The sequence below is a fragment of the Saccharomycopsis crataegensis genome, assembly GCF_037102585.1.
Source record: "Saccharomycopsis crataegensis DNA, jcf7180000000084, whole genome shotgun sequence".
Taxonomy (NCBI): domain Eukaryota; kingdom Fungi; phylum Ascomycota; class Saccharomycetes; order Ascoideales; family Saccharomycopsidaceae; genus Saccharomycopsis; species Saccharomycopsis crataegensis.
Window position 1 is genome coordinate 388,473 of NW_027043829.1, and position 23,264 is coordinate 411,736.

The window sequence follows — 23,264 nt, forward strand, 5'->3', positions numbered from 1 at the left end:
TGGGATTTTAGCCGCATGAGATAATTGTGTCTGTATATGTGGTAATTGTATTAAAAACCCTTACAATGCGAGAAAAAATAAATAAAACAATTACTATACATAAAATTCTATCGAATATATAAATAAAATCAAAAAAGAAGAAAAATTAATATAAAAAAATAGTGTCACAATAAAAAAAATAGCGCAGTCATTCTCATTCATATAATCAAACACTACTCATGAAGAAGGTTCTCAAGATTTGACAAATCATTTCTGGTAACTCGGTGATATTATCAACAATAGTGTAGTTCTCAAATGGGAAAGTGTCGAGGTACTTATTTATCTTCATGTCCATATTTCCACTCTCGTCCGTTTCATACTTCACTTGGCTCATATCGGTGATAGATTCTTTATTCTTATTTAATCCATCAATTATAACAAATACAATTAGCAACTTTTCTTCTTTGGCCCGTCTAACTAATCTGGAGATTTCTGAATGGTTCTCACAAATACCATCACTTATAATAATTTCCAATTTATACAAATCAGTGTTTGAAGAAGCATTACCATTACGGTTAAAGATCTCAATGGAATTTTCCACTAAATCCTTCATATTCGTGACGGTATCATCAAAACCAAACCACTGGAAGCATTTAGGACCATCTGATTTAGCATCAAATTTTTTATTAAAGTTGTGGATGATACTGGTGTCCTTACCAAACTTGACAATGGACAAATCACCAGATTCCAATTGCGTCAATGCCTTGGAAACCAAACTGATTGTGTCATAAGTTAACTTCACAGTTTGAGGATTTTCTGACATCGATTTGGAATCATCAATGGAAATCATAATCTGGTAGTTTCTCTTAGATGGCTTGGTACGCTTCAACCAGATTTTGTCTTTTTTGAAATCAGAAGCGATATATGATATAATTTTCCTCAAGTTCAATCTTTTACCATTCTTATAATCACCTTTAAGCTTTGTACTGATAGTTGGGGAAAGAATCAAACGTAACTGCTCGCATAATAACATTGCAAGCTCATTGGTAGCAAACTCTGACTGTTTCCATAATTCATTAGCACCCTCATAATCAACTGGAGGAATGATATCTGCCCCGCATTTTTCCAAGTCAACGATATTGGAACTGCCATATTCATCTTGGCCATCCCCATTATCAATTTCCTCGGAATCTTGCTCAATGCTTTCATCATCATCTAGTTCGATTTCGGCAGAATCATCTTTCTCTTGCTCTCTTTCAAGATCATCCTGGTGCTTCTCATTATCAGCCTTATTCATTTCCAAATCTTCATCCATTGCAATTTGGTCATCATTTTCTTTTAAAGTTTCTGAATCCCTATCTTCTAATAAGCTCGTATTGTCATCATCTTTTCCTGCAGCATCATCCTCAGCACTACCGTCTTCAGCTTTATCTTCTTCTTTCTCTTCAATCATCTTGTCCTCATCAATGGTTTGGAGTTGGTCCTTTTCGGCATTACCCAACGCTTGAAGATTATCGTCATCGTCCTTATCCAAATGCTGTAATTGGTCTGGATTTTCGGCAGCATTTTCGATTTCCGTTTCATCAGATACCTCATTAGAATCTAAGATTTCTTCAGATCTCTTGTAGAATTCGTTCAAAGAGTCTCCAAGTTGTTTCAACGACTCCTTCAATCTTTCGTCGTTCTTTTCCTTCTGCTGTTCTTTTTGTGACTTATCTTCATTCTTTTTGCTATCCGATTGGCTGTGGAAATCGCCAACTGAACCTGCGGTGTTGGCATTATCGGCGAAATCTTGATCACCTTCACGTTCCTCACCACTAGCTTGCTTAGCAGAAGCCTCCGTGTCAATATTCTCATTATTCTCATCAATATTTGACTCAATAGCATCAACGGCATTTTCATCAGCATTATCTTCACCAGCTTCATCATTTTTCTTAGATTCATTATCTTCTGCCATTTCTGTGTCAAGATCAGGATTTTCAATATCTTCATCTCCATCTTTGTTATCATCATTTTCCTCATCATCTTCGCCTTCACCAATTTCTTCACCAATTTCTTCATCTTCTTCATCATTCAAATCATCTTCTCCAAGATCACCCTTCATTTCTTCATCTTGGTTTTCTTGCATGTCTTCGTCTATATTCTCATCACTTTCATTGATATTCTCTTCTTTCTTTTCCTCTTCCATGTCAATCGCTTGGTCCAAGTCGTTATCCATATCAAAATCTTCATCACCATTTGCTTCGTCCTCTTCTTCATCATTCTTCTCTTCGCCATTATCCAAATTCAAATCTTCAGGCAACTCCAAAGCCTCAGTTTCAGGAACAGTATCTTCCAATTGCTCATTTTCGTCCTGAACGACTTCATCATCTTGTTGGCCAACATCTTCCTCCTCATCTGCCTCATCGTCATTTTCATTGTTTTCATCGTCATCCCCATCTTCGTTGTTAGGATCCTCATTATTTTTACCTTCACTGGCCTCGTTATCTTCATCCATAGCTTCAAGGTCATTAGAATCCGGCTTTGAATCGTCAGGCATATTGTTTGAGTCTTTTTCCTTTTTATCATCCTGGGTTTCTTCATCCCACATTTTATCATCGACGGCATTAGGGTCAAGATCATCTAAATCATCAACCTCTTCATCAAGATCTTCGGCATCGCCTTCATCCTTCTCTTCATCATCTTGGGCTTCCATATCTTCATTTTGGCCTTCCATATCACCTTCAATGTCAATAGCCTTATCTTCTTCATTGTCATCCATACCATCATCCTTTTCATCTTCATCATCCTTGTTGGCAGTAAAATCATCTTCATCTAAATCATCTTCATCGACATCATCGTTTGTTTTACTGTCAGCAGCAATACCATCACCAAGCCCACCACCGGAACCAGATTCGGTTTGCTCATCCTGTTCAGATGAGTTTTGAGGAGAGCAGAATCCATTAGTGGCAAGTCTAGACAAAGCAGTAGCTAATATATAAGTGGATTTTGAAACATCGACATAATTATCGACATATCTCTTGGCAATGGTGTAGGTAAAATTATTGTATTCATTGATAAGTGGCAAATAATATTGAATCACCGACACAAAAGTACCTTCATGATTAGAGTTCGAAATTTTGGAGATCAATGAATCCATCTTACCAACAATTTGATCGAGATATAAAAGATTTTTGTAGCTCACAAATCTTTGTTGAGTTTTAATAAAATACTTTTCAGTATCGACGTCAATTTCCTCAGATTGTAGTTGTTTAATCTTCTGCATAGCCACCGTAATAGATTTACTTAAATCAATGGCTCCTTCAAGAACAATATCAAATGCATGGATGTTTAATTCCTTTTCATCAGAAACAGAATACTTAACGCCTTCCTTCGTGCAATTATCTAATAACTCGAAAATGAATGATAGCTCTGGAGTTTTACCACAAACCTCCCTCAAATTGACGCTAAAATCATTCAATCTATTCTCAAATTCACTCAATAAGTTAAGCTTTGACACGGTAAGAATAAGGCTTGGATCATATGAAGATTCAAATTCAATGAAGCTACTTCTTGCGCTATTAAGAAAGCTTAATACGTCACTAGAAACAATGAATTTCAGCATCTTTGTACTTCTTTGAATAGTTTCTAATGCAAAATCAATCAATTTAGGTAAGAATTTTGAAATAAAAATTAAAGCCTTTTCCTTGGATGAGATCAAATTTGAAGGCTTAACAACATCATCATTGACCTGCAAAGCAAAAGCTTCCAAAATTCTAATATTATAAGTCAACTTCTTTTTGTAACTCAAAAGCTGCTTCATAGGTTTTCTCAAAGAAAATAAGGAGAATATCAAATTTTCAGTAATAGCAAGACCCTTAGCTGCATCTTCTTTAGGAACATCCTCGGCACATTCAGCCACAGAATTTCTCAATCTTGGTAACAAATCCAAAACTCTAAAGAAAATGTTATCATCGACTTCTTCAAAAGCATCTCCTTTAGCCAAAATAGAAATTGCAGTCAATTTGTATTTTTGAATTTCTTGAGTCTTCAATCCCATATTTTTCAAATCTTTGATAGTTGAGCTTAACAATAGTCTCTTCTCTGTCTTCAAAGCACTAACAATTTTTTTATTATCATCGTTCATCTCCTTTGGTGTTGCTTTTCTAAGACGATCCATTTCACCCAAAATAGATTTGCAGAACTCTAATAATTCTGGGAATTCTTCACATTCCAATTCATTGTGAAGCACAGATACCTTAGGAAGAAAACTAGAAAGATTCAATAATAATTTTGGCTGATTCAACCAAATATCATTAGCCAAGGCTAACTGAGTTGTCTCCATTTTCTTTGTAGGTTGACAAATAAACTCTATTTGACTCAACTGATAATCCAATCCACTTTCAATAATCGGACGAACATTAATAGACAAAGCAGTTCTATACTTCTTAACAACCTTGTAAAGTGATCTTTTAGACTTTCTGGATGATTCCTTCAATGCATCAATGTTAACATCCTTCCAAGATGCTAATAATATAACTTCATTGATATCTTTTGTCAATTTAGATACGGTCTCTTCAAGGCAAGTTTTTATAGATGGTAAAAACTGCTCATAGAAACTGATAATATTTTGAAGGAGGTCCGTTTCCATCTTGAATGAAAGTTGGATATAAACATCAAAGGCTTTCAATAAGTTCAATTTACCCTCAAATTCACCCTGTGTGGAATTACTCATAAACATGTTCAACAAAGACACAATCTCTTCAATCTGCTTCTCTCCACTGGCATAACTAACAACAAGCAATTCAAATAAGAGATAGTAACTGTCAACCAATTTCTTTTCGATGAGCTCGTGTTCATTGTTAATCAAATTGTTGAATGAGCCAAGTTCAATCTGCCTCCAACTAACAATCAATGAAGTCACTCTACCAATAAAACTTTGCATCAATTTCTTATCTAAATTGCTAGAATATTGAACAAGTTCATCTAGGAACTTAAGGATCTGTTCCATTTTCGTTATCAATCTGGCGAGAGTGGTTGTAGACTTGTAAGTTCTCAATTCATTGCAAGCAGTACCAATGTTTATCAAAGTTGCATTCTCTGGCCATTGTTCAAGTAATCTCAACACTTCTGTTCTGATGTCATCAACAATGCTCAAGCATTTGTTGAATTGATAAATATTTGGCTTGAAGTAGAAATCAGTGCTTTGCAAACTTTGAGACTCATGGTTTTCAACAACCTTCCACATTTTATTCAACAAACTAGAAACCATTGATGGAGTGGCAGTCCCTGACTTTTTGGAGGAAGAGAATGATTTTTCGTTAATCACGTCAACAATTCCGCTTATAGTCGTGTCAGATCTTGACATGAAAACATTTGAGAACACGGTGGAGACAAATGGGCCATCATCAGGATTGAAATATTGAACTTCATCAGCAAGAATAGAATTTTCATCATCATAATCTGGGAAGTAAGATTGGTAAGCGTTTTCAGGGTCCTCTTCTTCTTCTCCCTTAAATTTGTAGACATTTGAGGCTTCCTTTTCTTCAGCTTCCTTTTTGGTTCTTTCTGTTTTCCATTTTGCGAAAGATTCAAATAAAATACTATTAAGAGTATCCAAGAAAGCATCGTTATTCATTTTTTCATTGAAAAAAAATCCAAATGATCTGAGAGCAGTACAAGCATCTCTATTTGAGGAAAAGAATTCACTGAAAGAAGTCAAAGAAGACAAAGCATCAGATTTTATATTACTGGTATGCTCCATGTTGCAAAGGGAAAACCCAAAATTCAAACCCAAAATTCCACCTTTGAAGATCAAGTTCAAATCCATATAATCAGTAAAATTTTCTGCTAAATTGAACAAAAATCTCTCACTGCTCTTATGAAGCAATGAAATTTTATTTGACTTCAAATCTGTGTTTAAGGCACCTAAAAGTCTTTCAACTGCCATACTTCCAACAGATGAGTCCATAAAAGATGACCATTCATCAAACAAATTCTTGATAGACTCTCCTTGTGGTCTTTCAACACGCGGTTTAGGGATTTTCTCGAATTCCTCTTCATGATTGCCTTCAAAAAAGATTCTTTGGTCACCACTAAGAATTCTTTTAATAGTCTCTATGGCAGCCTTATAATCGTCGGAATCTTGCTTCTTGATGGTAAAAATATCATACAAAATGAACTCACAAATAGCTGGGTCATATGGCGCACTTGGGATGAACAATTGAATCAATCCAGTGCTGAAGAAAATGAAAGCCTTACCAAGCTTATCATAGCTCAAATTATCTTCGAAAACAATCATAAAAGATGGCATAAAATATTTTTCAAATGTCATCAACAATTTAGAGAGCTTGGAGTTTTTCTTCATCTTAGAAAATAAGAGTTCTAGTTGAGCTTGACCTTTCCAAACAGATTCTAGAATTTCAACGAGGTCTGGGAGCTCAATAATTTGACTCATGATAACTTCTTTCAACCACAAACTGAGAATTTTTTTATAGTAACTCAACTGATCAGTGATGATAATATTTGAATTCTTCACGATTTCACCAAACAAATATTTAACATCCATAATAGAATCTTTAATATCAGCACCAGTAACATTATCCAAATCAAATAATCTTTCAAACGTGGCCTCAACAAATGGAATACTACCCAAAGAGCTTTCACTGTAAATATTATTCAAAGCAACAGGATACGGCTTTACCAACTTTCCGATATAACTGTCGGTTAACGAAACAAGATCTCTTCCACTCTTCAAGGAAAGCATCAATGAAGCATCTGTAATATTAAAGTCACCAGATGCAGTTGTAGAAGACTCTATCAATTTTTGAAGTGAGTTGAATACGCTAATAAAAGAACCCTTTGAATTCATATCAATATTTTGAGACTTCTTGAACAAATTCAAATCTAATGAAACTCCACTAATTCTTCCATTTTGGTATTCTATTCTAATAAATGACTTCCAAGATTCAGGCAATGCTTTGATTAACTTTTCGAACAAATCTGGCAACAAGACAAAGTGATTCCAAAGACGGGTCATAGAGTCAGAGTTCAAGACCTCAAAAGATTTGAGAGCATTCAAATCACTATAGCTAAAACTTTTATCCACAGAATTCAAAAGCTCTAAAGAAGATTGTATTTTTTCAATGATAAAATTGAACTTTTCTGGTTCCTTTATATCTATAGCAAGAGTACCACAAACACAAAGAGTAGACAAAATGCCATAGCCAACGTCAGAAGTTTTCCTAGTTACAGAATGCTTCAAAAATTCAAAAACCTCATTCACCAATAAATATCGTTTTGATCCTTCATCAATTCCAGATTTCACAAAAACTTTGAATTTTTCAGAAAATTCAAAAAAGCCGTACAAAAACTTGATCGATGCAAATTTGGTTACATCACTCATTTCACATGAATTAATTAGAGCATTTGCAAAAGCAGACTGTGGAGTTTCATCTTCAATACAGGAAATGTCCTTTAGGAATCCCAAAAATTTGAATAGCTTCATAACCAATAGCTTTTCACTTGAATTAAATATCCCACATCCATCAACGAATTTCACAAAATCTGAAATCTCTTCAAAGAGCCCATAAGGAATAAAGCTTGCAACAACATACGCAACCTTGTCTGGGATCCCCAAGTTGGCGGAAGCGTTGTTCATGACATCTAATAGCATGGACAAATATCTTGCTGAATACTGTTTAGAACTAATAAAGTAACTAGAGAATTTTTCCTTTTTCCATTCGTGACTTCTAGTAACTGCAAGCTTTGAAAATGAACTTTCAATGGTCTCACTTTCTGTGGTACTTGGCAAATCAACTTTCTCATCCAATCCTAAAAATAATCTGTCAAGACTTGTCGCTCTCTCATCAAATGCTTCCACATAAATTTCGGCACACCTATTTCTCATAGCTCTAGAAAGCTCTCCATACTTTGGGTTCATGGATAGGAATAATCTAAAGTTAGGGTGAGGCTTGATAACCTTTGGTTGACCATCAGCTGAGCCACTCTCGCTAACAACTAAGACACCATTGTTTTCAGTCAATGAGTTTAATCTATCCACAATAGAAGAGTTCACAAGATTTATGTTAGACAAATGAAGCCAATATCCTTTCTCCAATGCATCTACCAATATACCATCAAAGAATTGGAATTGTTTACTTTTACTTTCCCTTAATTTCTTTAAATCATTACCAAATGCTACTAGCCTTTCAAGCTCCAAATTGGAAGTCAAAGCATTCAAGTTATTCAGTAATTCGTCTAACTTGACATCGTACTCTTTTTCATCGTGATTTGAAAAGAATTCACTCAAGTACTTCAAATAATCCAAGAAATTGCAAATAGAATAAGACTTTACCAAATCCACTTCACTTGCCAAAAATTCTTTGAGGAAAATCTCAAGGCCTTGGATTAATGGAAAGAGCTCTCTACTGATGTGGTATTGATCGAGGCCTCCAACCAAGTCAGTTATATCAATTTCACTATGGATATGAACCGTCTCTAACCTAGCGCCAATAGCATTTGCAACATATTTCACTAAATCAGATTTTCCGCCCAAAGTTGGACCAACCAACAATACAGGGAATTTTTTCATTATAGAAGTGAAAATTGACTCAATCAATGGAATATTGGATTGTAATGGAAGCAAGGAGCTATCAATTGAAAATGATGTGTTTTCTTCCTTTTTCATCACGGCAGTATTGGCCTGAATAAAATCTGGTCCCATATGGAAATATGAGTCTTTAGCAGGAAGCGTTCCAAAAATTTTCTCATAGATACTATAAACATTCTTTCTGTCTTTTTCCAACCTGAATTTTTGAGCAAAGACTAAATCCAATGCATTAGAGCTATCAACATCAAGAAACTTGATAATATCTCTGATATTAAATTCCCATGGACCACCAGTCATACCCCATAGCTTTTTGATGTTGATTTCTTTCTCCAAGTCAAAAACAAACCTGATTAACTTATTGATTGTTTCTTCCGGAATATTTGGGTATATGTGATGACAAATCATTTCCATGTCAACATCTGTCAACTTACCAATATAAACATTAGTGAATCGATTAATGAATGATTTAGGCAACCCCTTTCTTCCACCACCTTGATATTGAGGATTTTGGGCAGCGAAGACTCTAAAGTTCTTATGACACTCAAATTCTTGATCAAGTTCAGGAATATAAACTCTTTGTCTAAAGTCGAACACACTATTCAAAGCCTCTAACAATGAAGGAGAGGCCAAGTTCATTTCATCCAACAAGACCCATTCACCGCATTTCATAGCTCTCAAAAATGGGGCATCCTTCCAAACAAATTCACCAAAGTTTCCGCCTTCCATAGGGGCATCAGAGCCGAACAAATCAACCAAATCGGTCTGATCCGACAAATTGATACGCGTTAACTTGTTATTTGTGGCTTTTGCCAAAGCATCAATCAAACTTGATTTACCAACACCAGGATCACCTTCAAGTAAGATAGGCTTTTTAATAACCATGGCTCGTAATACTCTCATAGCATTAATTGCTGTAGTAGGGGCCAGAAGATTGAATGATAAAGAACCACTTGAGATAGTAGCAGAGCCCCTTGGGAAATCATACAAGCCAATTTTCAATAAATCATCAGTGGCTGTGACAGATACCTTCTGATCATAGAGGTCTAAGAGCTCTAATTTAGAAAATTCTGAAAGTTTTCGTACACATTCTTCTTTGATTTCCCTTAATCTCGTAATGTCAGATGCCAAATAAGCAGTATTATTTGTACCCAAGGCATCTACAAACACCATACAAACACCACCAACCAATGAAGCCTCGAGACCGACTTTTTTATGGACGTTATTAATGAACTCAACCCAAGCTAAAATATCTCTGATGGAAATAACACCATTATTAGAAGATGAATTATTATTGCTGAATTTGATGCTGAACCATTCTGAAAAGCTGATTATCGATTCAGTAAAATGTTTAACTGAATCATTCAACTTCGACTCAACAATCAAAGCAACGTCCGTAAAATCTGACATTGAAGGAACATATATTTCGGTAAATCTGTTTCTGAGCGCAGGAGAAAGTTCCTTTTTACCATAATCACCACCTGGATTCATAGTAGCTAAAAATTGGAACCCCTTTTTTCCGACAATCAAGTTTTGATCAATATCATTTGAGTATTCTGTCAAATACAAAGTCTTTTCTGGTTCTAAAACTGAGTTCAATCTTTCCAAAACAGAATCTTCAGCCAATGAAATTTCATCAAAAAGGAAAATATCACCATTCTTCATTGCATTTACCAATGGCCCGTCACTCCATTCAAATAGAACCCTTAAATTCTTCAACAATTTCTCAATTTCACTGGAATCCTTGACAGCCAGCCTATATTCCTCATAGATCTCTACCAACTGGTTTAAATCACAGTCATTAGTAGCACTAACATCATAGTCTATAGCGGACAATTCTTTCAAAATTTCAATTCTCAATGTTTGTTGTAACTTTGATCTGTTTCTCAATGGTCTTTGAGAACCAATAATATCACCCGTTTCGATGTTTTGATGAGCATTTAAGAAAACAAGATTCTGATTGTAAAAATTCTTCGCCAAGTTGTTGCAAACTGTCGTCTTACCACAACCTGTTTCACCAACTAACAAAATATTTTCACTATTTTTCAACGCATTGATAATTAATACTGATAACTTTTTCATCTCCTTGGTCCATACGACTTCAGTTTTAGCTTTATCATCAAGTAAAACATCTTTCACATTGTCGAATTTGGTTGAATAAATTTCATCGATGTCTAGCTTAACTTTCATTACTTTCTCTATAACGCTTCTAATGATTGACTTTTCCTCGAACTTTCTGTTCTTTTCTGCTAACAACATATAGCCATTGGTTGCAAGCTCTTCATACCCAACTGCCTCTCTCGAACCCCATCTGAACAAATCTCTCAATGTTGCAAAACTATTTTTGGTCTCGAAGATTCTGTTTGAAGAACGTTGGATAGTCAATTCCTTATATACCATAACAATCTTTTTGGCATAGCTTGGAGGAATCTGACACCTATTACACAAGATAATTTCAAGTTCGTCCTGAGGGATATCATCAAAATTAAGTTCCAAGAATCTATTCTTGAAAGCTTTAGACAAGAACTTTCTACCACCATAAACTGCACCTGGTGGGTTCTGAGTAGCAAATAGCAAGAAATTCTTATGTGGCTTAATCAATTCTTGTGTTTCGGTTAGGAAAATTTCTCTGTTGTCGTCCAACAATCTATTGATACCTTCTAAGATTTCTGAGCTGGCCAAATTCAATTCATCCAAAATTATCCAATAACCTTTTTTAAGAGCTTCAATCAAAGGACCATGTTTAAATACCAATTTTCCTGTTTCACTATCACTGACATAAGAGCCCAAATATTCTTGAAGATCAGTATGCTCATGATTATTAATTCTGATGACCTTGTTACCAGTGATCTTAGCTAAATAGGTGATCATGGAAGTTTTACCTGAAGAAGTTGGACCTTGAATAAGAATAGGAAATCTCTTGGATAAAGTGGCTCTGACAAGATTCATCAAATTTTTCTCAACAAATGGGGTAATAATGTAATGTGGCTGTTCAACAACATCAAATTCACCTTTTTCCAACCAATAATATGCAAACTGAATGACTCTATCTTCTGATAAATGGCTTGGTCTTGGTGGGATTCTTTTGATGATCGACTTCACATTTTTGGCCTTTCCAATGGTGTATTTATAAATAATTGGTTTAAGAATCTGCTCTGAGCTTGAGTCTAACAAAGTTAACAAAATCATGTTGAATGCTTCGTACAATGAGCGTCTCACGCCGTAAGTTCTAGCAATGTCTGTGCTGAATACCAATGCTCTTGATAAAATTCTGATGTTTACAACGATCTTATTCTTTGAGCCATCAACCAAAAGGTTCTTATCATTCAACGCTTTGACTTCATAATATAAGTCAACAACATCATCAATCGTTTCATTATTTGAGAAATCATCGCCTGCCAAATGATTCCACAAGTATTTATGAACAATAGACCTCAAATCGTTTCTGTTCTTGTCTGGGCTGTCAACGAATATTTCGTTAAATCTGGAACGAATATTTTCTGCCAAGTTCTTCTTTCCGACATCTGTTGAAGGATTCATACAGGCAAATAATCTAAATTCAGGGTGAGCAATGGCTATTTCATCTTTTTCACTATCAGTTGAGGCCTTTTCTGTTAGTAACAATCTTCTATTATGTGGCTCATTGCTCAATAAATCAGAGATGTTTTCCAAAGTCTCACCAGAAGCTAAATTTATTTCATCTAAAAGGACCCAATCACCATTTTTGATTGCTTTTACCAAAGATCCCTCAATAAAATCAAACTGAAGAGAATTAGCATCGCTAGATGATCTTTCGAATTGGATTTGGAACTGGAGAACTTCTTCCTCGAAATCTTTCCATTGCTGACGCAAAACCAATTTATCATTTAACTTTCTCTTCTTCTTCGAGACAGAACTATCATTCTCATTGCTTTGATTATCTTCAGAAGATAATTTCTCTTGTTGCTTGTTGATGTAATCGTGAGCCATACCAACAGCCTTTTTCCAAAGCTTGATGACGTTACCAAATTTTTCATTTTTGAATTCTTTATTCAAGATCTTCATAAACTTCTCGTTCTTGAGTAGATTGAATGTTTGTCCAAACAACTCTAAGAAATTATTGTGAATAGGTAAAATGATAGACTTTTGCTTATTCAAAATTGGCTTATACCCACCAATCAAATCATTTGATTCTGTCTCTTGAGATAAATTGAGAACAACAATTTTTTTCTTTAATAATTTAGCAAAATTTTGAACCACAGTTGTCTTACCACAACCTGTCTCACCAGAAAGCAACACGGGCTCAACTAGATTGACACTAATAGAAAGCTTTTCAAGTAAATGTAACGAATGATTAGTGAGAGCAAAATTTTCAAGGGTCTTTTTAGAATCTGCCTGATAGTTGCTATTAATTTGATTAATAATCAATTTGTTTCTACCAATATGTATTTCATTGTCGAATACTTGCAATTCGGGTTGATAGTTGCTACTATCAATATCTGTAAAAAGCCTAATTTGGCTTGCAGGAATCTCCAAAAACAAACCAATTTTATTAATGAGGAAATTCTTGATGGTATCATTTTGCAAACTTGACGTAAAGATATCCAATGCTTCGGTGAAAATTTTCTCCATGAGATCGTTGACAGTAACATTGTTATTAAGAGCTTCATGGTTATTTTGGAAAAGCAAATTGATTCGGTTTGCCAATCTAATCAATTCAAAATTATCTATTTTTTTTAAACTTAGTCCATTGTTCATAGCGACAAATGATCTCTTGGTAAATATCTTAAACCTCATATAATAAAATAATGATATTATCTTTTGCCAAAGTAAATCATTTGGTAAGGCTAAAGATATTTCTTTATACTTAGTAGCTAATATCACTAGCAAATCTGATGGTGTTGGGGATTCATGGTACACCAACTCAAATTTGTTCAAGGAGATCAAATCTGGTAAAATATCTTTTCTATCAGCCGGGTATATCGGTTTTTCAAAATTCTCGAAAAGGACCTGCTGCCAGTAATTGAATTGTTCAACATCCAAAACATTGTCGCCTTTAATATTCGAATTGCTATTTAAAAGTTTAGAAAGCTGATCAGTGTCGTCAACACTGATAGTAGCGATAAGTTGAAAACCATTCTTAATCTTGACTCTTTCATTACCATTGATTTTCAATTCCTCGCTTTTTACTAAACTGCTAAATATACTGAGGATTTCGTTCTTAGCACTGTCAATATCCTCAATTACCAACCATTTGCCATTCTTCACAGCACTCGTCAACACACCATCTTTCCAAACGAATTTCCCAGGTTCGTGAGATGAGACATAGGTACCCAATAATAACTTGATATCAGTTTGGTCATTAAGATGAATCGTGACTAAATCATTATCATTACCCCTGATCAATCTATGGAGATGGTTAAGTATAAGCGATTTCCCAGAACCATTCCCCCCAAACAATAATACTGGTTTACCAACAAGGATTTTTCTTGTCAACTCCGTTAAAGATTTAACAGCTGATTCGACAGGCACAAATTTATTTATAGAGAGTTTTTCTTTACTAGCAGTTCGTGTTGCATTGTCTATACTAGGAACCAAAGTCCCATAGACCAATCTAATATGCAGACTAAGGTTTTCAGGCTGAATTGTTAAATCGTGTTGTGATTCCTCAGTATTCTCAATGCATGGAAGAGACAAAAAGTTTGAGATTCTTTTACCTTCATATACATCTAAGAATTCGTAATTGAAATCATCCATGGCTTCAAACTGACCAACATAACTGACTTGACCAATTTGTTCACTGATTAATTTATTTTGAGTTATGGTGGAATAATTGAGAGTCTTCACTAAAATCTTGATTGCCAATAATTTGTTTTCTGGAGTAGAATCAGAGTTGTTGATGATCAAATTAATAACTTTGAGGCTGACATATTTGCTGAAAGAATGGGAATGGCACAACAATCTATAAAAACTGATCAAAATCAAATTAATTTCTAGTTGGCTCAACATTTTATCTTGATCTTGAAGGAAAATAACATCTCGCAAAAGCATTTCTATCAACGCAATGGCACTAGCACATCTATCGTGATCAAAAAGTGCAATATTTTTAGCAAGTGCATATAAAACCAATATCCCATGCTTTTGTATTTCAACAACATTCTTGGACTTGAGATACGACTGTTCAAATACAGAAGGATCTGATACCAAGCGGGCAATAATTTCATAAATTATTTCCTTGAAGCAATACACCACTACTGGCGAATACTTAACATCAAGAACTAAGAATGTCAACTGGTTCAAATAATCATCGATTGACTCAAAATCATTTGGATTCGGTAATTCGCCAACACTTTCATTAAACAAGGATTTGGAAATAATAGAAAAACGTTCAGCTACCGTTTTCCGCCTGATAACTAAGGAACCTGACATTTTTTCCTTGTTGAAATGGTGGCTTCTGCTGATGTTGAAGATATCACTGTATCTCTACTACATTACAACCAAAAAAAAAAAAAAAAAAAAAAAAATTTTCTACACAAAAAATTTTCGATGAGCAGCGGTGCTTATAGTATTTTTTGGGAAAAACCTGAACTCGGATAACACAATAAGAGAGTGGTAACTACAATAACGCTAACTCTAGTTGCTGTTCTGATGAATTTTTGATATTTTAATATCTTACCATACTAGAATGAATTAATATCTGTTTTAGATTAATAGAATATTTTCTTTTTTTTTATTCGCCATACCAACTTAGGAACTAGGTTTCTATCCAGCAAGAGAAGAAGTATGGAGAATACCTACTCAAGATGTTATTCTATGTATTGCATAGTCATCAACAGGCAACATTGGATGATTTCTGTCATTTAGATCCTTCGAATTTGTTCCTTTTTTAAGTAAAATAAATAATTATATGTGGGATGAAGTGAAGGTTGCAATCGAAAAATTGAAATATGGATGTAAATACATATAATAAATATCGTGCACGTACACATCCTCAATGTAAGATTTATTTTTTTCAAAAACCATTTCATGATCCTATATAGAGTAGATACCAGAGAATAATAAAATCTAGAATGATTATTACAGATTATATTCAATTCGCTCAGAATAGTCGTTATCTATCGAATGGTTATCAAGCTGACATTAAAGAAAACATATAATACATAGTACATGTAATACATAGCACAAAGAAAAACAGGCAAAATTAATAAACAAAACCTAAGATTTTACCGGCGACGTGCTTTCTCTTAGCTTCTTCATGATCCATAATACCTGCTGATGTGGTTAAGATAACGAAACCGAATTGTCTAGCTGGCAACAAATTGTCAGTCCATTTTTCAATGTCATCAATCTTAACGTTATATCTTGGGGATACAATACCACATTTGTTGAGTCTGCCATTCAATTGAACAACAATTTTGTTGGATCTGTGGTCATCAATCACTTCAAATTCCCCAATGTAACCTGATTCATGTTAGTAAAAACAGTCCTAGTCAATAATATAATAACTTTTAAAGTGCTAATGTTTGACAGAAGAAAAAATTGTACTCGTCCAACAAAATGGAATATGAGTTAAAGATTGTAGAGAAATATTAAACACTCATAAAAGTGGGAAAATACCTTCTATGAATGCGTAAGATTTCGCAAAATTGATCTCCCGGATATTTAAAAGACAGAAAGGGACTAAATTACAAGAATTTTTCATCCTGACCGACAAGCCATCCAGTTATCAACCCGGGTTCTAGTAGAGAAAAGAAGAAAATGGCAAACATTGATAATAAGAGAAAATGGCAAACATTGAAAATGAGAGAAAGAGGCAAAGAAAATAAAAAAATGAACGAACATACCATGTTGTTGCATAACTTGCAAGAACTTAATGATGACTTTAGAGGATGGTCTAATCAACACTTGTCTTTTGCCGGTCTTAGAGGCATTGTTGATAGTGTTTAAAGCATCGGCAAGGACAGAGGATCTAGTCATTTTCGAACGATACTGAAACATGTTAGTAATTTCTTTATGAACTGTAAGCGAACCAACATGAGTGTCCTTGTTTAAAAAAAATAAGGATTCATGAGCCCGATTCCACCACTGTACCCTACATTTTATCAGAGCTAAAATGTAAGTTAAGTGGAAAAATTCTGCCATTGCAGTCATAGATTTCTAGGATTGAGTAGTTATACTCACTAGTTTTATCGGATTCAAGAAAATGAATTATAATTTTTTCAGATACTCAGCCAGAAATAATCGATCCTATTTCAAGTTTAATTGGTTCAAGAAATAATACACGAATGCCTTTCAGTTTTAGTAAACTAGTGACAAAGTATCACAGCACTCCACGTGAAGCCGTGAAAGCACAGGCATAAGTTCATTAGCTCATGACTTACTTGTCTGAGTTATAGAAATGGTTTGGTTTAATAGTGGTTGCAAATAAAATGTAAGAAGAAAATTTTTCAGTAGAGAGAAAATTTATGCTTTTTTTTATTACTTTCAGAGATTTGTTGGTGTGTGGGTGTGTCTGGTCATGTGGTTTTGTGCCCTTGTGTAGTAAAGATGAGCACGAAATTACGTAGTAACTGTAGTTATAATAACAATTGGAGTTTATAGATATCCTACATACAGCATGACGGAATTAGCGGTTCAGAAACACATTGATTATGTGGTGAATCTTAACAAACATACCAGGGACTATGAATATTGGTTGACTGAGCACCTACGATTGAATGGACTATATTGGGGGTTGACTGCTCTTTTCATGTTGAATGCACCGGATGTGCTTGATAAGAAAGACATAGTAAAATATGTATTGAGTTGTAGAGATTCTAGAAGCGGGGCATTTGGAGCTTTCCCTAAACATGATGGTCACTTATTACTGACATTATCGGGCTTGCAGATTTTGGTGATGTTGGGAGAATTGGATACCGCATTAACTGATGAGGATAAATCGGGTATTATTAAATTCATCAAGGATAATCAATTGCCTGATGGATCATTCCAGGGTGATAAATACGGGGAAATTGACACCAGATTCGTGTATAACGCCATTTCTTCCCTCTCTCTTTTGGGTGAGCTTACGGACGATGTTGTTGAACCGGCAGTGAAATTCATTTTACGGTGTCAGAACTTTGATGGAGGTTTTGGTCTTGTTCCAGGAGCTGAAAGTCATGCAGCACAAATATTCACATGTTTGGGTAGTCTCGCAATTGCTGACAGATTGCATTATCTTTCTGAAGAAAAACAAGAGCTTTTGGCTTGGTGGTTAAGTGAGCGCCAACAGGACAGTTTCAACAATTCCAAAGAATTCGAAGGAGGTCTTAATGGCCGTCCAGAAAAGCTTCCTGATGTCTGCTATAGTTGGTGGGTGCTTTCATCACTATCCATCTTAAAAAGGGTTGAATGGATCGATAAAGACAAATTGAGACGGTTTATTCTTTCTTCTCAAGATCTTGAAACTGGGGGAATTAGCGATAGACCGGACAACCAAGTGGATGTATTTCATACTGTATTTGGTCTTGCTGGATTAAGTCTAACTGGACATCCAGGATTGGACGCAATTGATCCTGTTTACTGTATGCCAGTGTCTATCACTTCCAGTCTTAAAAAGTGGAAGAATTGAATTCTTGTGAATCAATCTCCTATGCATATTCGAATAATAGGAAAAACACTCAGCATTATCTTTTACCTAAATTGTCTGCATCCTTGGATTTTTTATTTTTTATTTCTTGTTCTTTTTCTTCTGTTCCTCCACATTGGAATGTTTTGCTGCGACTTTGTCATTTTCCTCAATATAATAACCGTGAAGTGAATTTTCTGAATACTAAATACTAGATGGAACTCATTAGAGTGCTATCGCTTATAGAATTACTATATTCTAATGACAATTTCATCCTTTCAAATGAAATTCTGTTGTTGTGGATTTGTAACAGAGGCCGATATTTGCTGCGGATAGCTTTTTTGTCTTTCGTGAGCCCACTCAATGTATTTCTTCCTTCATGTCTTTTCAAGCAACAGTCAATGAATCTATGTAACCTGTATGAGTGTTCGCTTATTCGCAACCATACTGTAAGAGACTGAATTAAAAAGGAAGTTGTAACTATAAGAGCATTTGATATCTATCAATTATCTTGTACTATTTTATTATTATTACTAACTATCATTATCTTCATCTTTATTTTCATTTTTTCTAATGCAAGGTTTATGGTATCCAACCGAATTGGATGTAAACTTTCTAATCAATTCATGTCTGAATAATTTAGTTTAAAAGTGGATTTTCTGATTTGAAAACGTGTTTATCTTATTGCTCCTTGATTCTTAAATATTTAACATCAATTTTTTTGATAATATCACAAATACATCAGTACTGGTAGTTATGCATTGTATATGTACATAAGCATTTCTTTCTGGCTCTGAAAAACTATTATAGTGGTAGTTTTAGTAAAACATATAACACGCCCCTATATACACGGCTTACAGCTGGCGCCATTAGAAGTAAAATACTATTTTGCGAAGAAAAAAAGTTGCAATTTCATCATCTGTCAGTTTAATGATGACATTGTTACTGTTTGATTGTGTTTTTTTTTAATTGTGAAATTCCCCAAAATGTACATAATATATATATATAAATAACAGTTTATTGCTAACACAAGTAAAATTTGAAATAAAAAAAAAAAAAAAAACATTATTATAATTATGCATGATGTACTATTCATGTGGCTTATGTTAAATTGACTACTAGCCATACATTTCAATGACGAGTGATGTCTTGTTATAATAGCGGGTGTAGAAGTAAATAGATAAACTTCAACTATTTGGTTTTAACTACGATAATAACAAAGATCCTACCGAAACAAACTCCTGGTGGTAGTATTCCTGATCAATGTATCAAGATTCCTCAACCGTCAGTTCAAATGATAAACTTGCCTGCAATACCTTAAGCATTACTTATGCTACATTCAACACAGTGCTAATAGCGTAGCATGTCATTATCTAAAACAAGGAATTCCTTTAAATATACAAAATAATAAGGCTAATATGGATGTTAGCACATGATAGCAATAAACCGTTATGTATATATGTCCGGCCGGATCGTAAATTTTTCATGCTGACCAATCCCTGCATTCTTATTGGATAATATCTAATGATGACCTCTGGAGAATTGTGGACTACGAAGAGAAACCGAATATATCAGTTGAAATGGTACAAATCTTACTCGAATCCAGAAGGCTATTTTGATGCATTTTTCTTGGTTTTTTGAGAGGATATTGGTGGAAAACTTGTTTTTTGTTATCTGGTTCTGGCGATTTTTTTCTTAGAAATGTACAAAGTTTTCTGCACGAGCACTATATAATTAGTACATGTAATCCCTGACTGGATTTTTTTGTGTTGTTATTTTTTTTTTCACCAAAATTATTTTGTTGTTTTGTTATTTTTACTTTTACTTTGCAATCTCTTCTTCCTACAAGACAATACTTGCCACACAAAACAGAGTATTACAAGAATAGAATTTATCTGAACCCTACACACTAAGCAAATTAAAAATGTCAGTGGTTGGTCTTAAGAACGTTATTGCCAATGTCCTCTCCAAGGATGATTCGAAGAACAACAAACTATTACTGAGAAGCACACTGCAAAGTAATTATGGTGGTATTAATACTTCTGAACTACTAATACCTTCTGATAGGGGTGCAGAGTTAGTATCTGAAGAACAATCGATTGGTAGTCGCGGCTCAAACTTTTCTAATCAAACAGCATTCACAAGTTTCCTTAATAAATTTGATCCAAGAGTGATGAGTGACATTATCATAGGTTTGAGTGATGGTTTAACTGTTCCATTTGCGTTGAGTTCTGCTTTGACATCTTTGGGGGACTCGCAGCTTGTGATCACTGGTGGTTTTGCAGAATTAGTGTCTGGTGCAATCTCAATGGGCTTGGGTGGTTATTTGGCTGCGAAATCCGAGAGTCAATACTATCATAATACTGTCACAAAAGAAAAGCAATCCTTCTTCAAAAATCAAAATGAATTAGAATGTGAAGTCATTGACATCCTTGAAGATATTGGTATAACAAATGAAAGTGCTATAAACTTATTTATTGATGATTTAGAGAAGAAGCCAGCAAAGTTGGTCGATTTTATTATAAGATATGGTAAAGGCCTTGAAGAACCTGCTGAAGGGAGAGAAATAACATCTGCCCTTACTATTGGTCTCTCTTACTTTTTTGGTGGGTTTGTTCCTTTGATTCCTTATTTTTTTGTTGCTACTGTTCAAACTGGCTTGATCGTTAGTTGTATTGTCATGGCCATTGCATTGTTTATCTTCGGCTACGTTAAAACAATCATCTCTATCGGTAATGATTGTGGTCACTGGCAAAAGATATCTGAAGGTTTCCAAATGTTGTTCGTTGGAGGGTTTGCGGCGGCGTGTGCCTGGTTATTGGTTAGGTTAATTGAATCCTAAGCCTTCCCTATACTTCTTATTTCATTTTGCGATTTCCCTATATTTGCTCGTTTGATGCACATTCTATGCTTGGATCATTATCCTCGCTATCCTATATTTTAACTTCAACTCCATTGCTTTACCTGAGTACTACTTCCCCTACATTTTCTATAATATTATTCTATTTCAGTTCGGCTATCCTCCTGCCGTTGTGTTTTTCTAAACCAATTTTCCTTTTTATATTATACAGGGTAGCATTTCTTGCTATATCTTGATTTTTCTGATTCTTGTGAGACCAATATTTTGTGTTTGTATTATTGTCCTGTTCAATTATTTTGATTTAACCAGATTCGCTTAAATATGTAGAGCAACAATTTGGCATAACCGAACTTCTCTTTTTCTTTTGGCAGGTTTGGCAGAGAATCGTTTTCGGCATAAAAGATCCGTTTTTGGGGTGTAGATTAGCGGAGAACTGTAGGGTGCGCCACTCCTGTGGTACAGCCTCTTGTTATTGACGTACTTGTGTACCATCGTACATACTACGAATATGGTCACCCTGCTTTACATTTTATCGTGTTAAATTATTTTGTTGCTTATTATTATTTGTCCTCCTTATTGTTATTAGAAGACAAGAACCAATCCTAATATTATTATTCATTTAATATATTTACCTTCTTTGATTTATTACTGTTAATTCAGCCTAATAGCCACTTGTTTGAGTTGTGCGTTCTATCAGATAGTTAGATGCCAAGTACGGTGATAACATCTGATCTTCTTATCACATATCTAACGCGAGATCGAGTGAAGATATGTATCAATATTGGATTAAGAAGTCAACTCTCCATCCCTTTCCTGTTCATTTCACCGTCTCACGTGAAACCAAACATAAAAGTACGGACAGTCACTCTCTGGGGTCATGTAAGGATAATCATACAATAAAGGTGTAGCTGCAGAAGAAGAGAAAAAACAAAAAAAAAAATTGTTCCCAAAAAAATGAGAAAATTCTCTTGGGGGTGATTCGAACACCCGATCTGCGGATTATTGCAGGAACTTTACAGTCCGATGCCTTACCAACTTGGCCACCAAGAGCAGATTAACGGTGCTGCATACTTTTTTACCAAAATAATTTTTAATCATAAATACCGTCGTTTTGGTATATAAATAACAAAAGATTGATATATTACTGTACAATAGTGGTTATTTATAGTTAATATATTAATATATTTATATAAGAGATGTAATAATAAATAAATTGGGAAGTTGAACTCTTAATATTACAAATAGAATAACGGTGGCGTGTTTAGACGTAGAAATGGGCGATAATAAGTAATGATTTTATTTAGAAATTCTGTGACTCGTTAGTATTCAATTCATTCATTCATTCGAAAACATAAAGAAATTAAAGGTTTTAGTGTTCTGATTTATTTGTCTTTAAACATTTTATATGAATAAGTTTTTTTTTTTCCACAAATATTGTAATATAAGCTTGAACTCATGTTAATCGACGGTTTAATGGTCTTATATCATAATTCGATCTACTAATGATTATATCAAATGAAATAAAATGAATTGTTGAAGTAAGTATAAATACTGTGTAAATGGTTTAGGTGTATCCTCTGAATTAAGAATAATAAAATGGAAAAACGACAAAATCGAACTATCTAAATAGTTCGATTTTCTCTTAGAACTATTGGATGGTTCTAAAAGATAATAGAAAATAATATATTATTATATTGGTATGTATTACAACTTTTTATTTCACTCAGATGAATGTTTTTTTTTCTAGTTTTACTGATTTTGAATTCCAATTATATGGTATTTTTCTATACCATATAAGTTTTCTTCAAACAAATGGCTTGTTAGAGAAGGCTTGTTCGGACACGATCTTGCAATTCCCTTTGCGGTTGTAATGTCTTCAAAAAAAGTTAGTTATACAATGTAAAAATATACTATATCTTTAATAGATTGTCATTAGATTCAGTATTTTATTAATGTGCAAGATTCAATGTACGCTTTTTCGCAGTAACTCACTTAATAATGAGATTCATTAAAATTTCTAAGAAGCCATGTATGTCAAAGGAGAATAATCAAAAAACGAACAGCATATTTGTAACTATTATGACACCCTCACTCCACTCTGCGAGGCACTTCAAGACAAAAAATGAGAGTTCCTTAGATGGTAGCTGCTTCCTGCCTTATATAGCGAGTTCCGTATAAATTGGTAGCATATATGAATATAATTACGCCATTTTTGGTTACAACAATCGCTCGCAAAGTCATTACACTACCAA

At 34.3% G+C, this 23,264-nt stretch overlaps 4 protein-coding genes across 4 annotated transcripts; 2 read left to right on the top strand and 2 right to left on the bottom strand. All coding sequences in view use genetic code 12, as the record gives it.

The window, feature by feature from the left end:
- Window positions 1-205: 205 nt before the first annotated feature.
- On the bottom strand, window positions 206-14,974 carry REA1 (AAA family ATPase midasin; the record flags this gene model as incomplete). Its single annotated transcript, XM_064996787.1, has 1 exon — window positions 206-14,974. One exon carries the CDS (start codon window positions 14,972-14,974, stop codon window positions 206-208), a length of 14,769 nt encoding a protein of 4,922 aa, XP_064852859.1.
- A 772-nt stretch (window positions 14,975-15,746) lies between these two features.
- DASC09_031890 (uS8 family ribosomal protein) lies at window positions 15,747-16,522 on the bottom strand (the record flags this gene model as incomplete). The annotated part of the gene is made up of 2 exons (XM_064996788.1): window positions 15,747-16,006; window positions 16,390-16,522. 2 exons carry the CDS (start codon window positions 16,520-16,522, stop codon window positions 15,747-15,749), a joined length of 393 nt encoding a protein of 130 aa, XP_064852860.1.
- Window positions 16,523-17,162: 640 nt separating this feature from the next.
- On the top strand, window positions 17,163-18,155 carry BET2 (Rab geranylgeranyltransferase BET2; the record flags this gene model as incomplete). Its single annotated transcript, XM_064996789.1, has 1 exon — window positions 17,163-18,155. One exon carries the CDS (start codon window positions 17,163-17,165, stop codon window positions 18,153-18,155), a length of 993 nt encoding a protein of 330 aa, XP_064852861.1.
- Window positions 18,156-20,076: 1,921 nt separating this feature from the next.
- CCC1 (Ccc1p) lies at window positions 20,077-20,994 on the top strand (the record flags this gene model as incomplete). The annotated part of the gene is made up of 1 exon (XM_064996790.1): window positions 20,077-20,994. The coding sequence occupies one exon, from the start codon at window positions 20,077-20,079 to the stop codon at window positions 20,992-20,994; it is 918 nt and encodes a 305-aa protein (XP_064852862.1).
- Window positions 20,995-23,264: the final 2,270 nt, after the last annotated feature.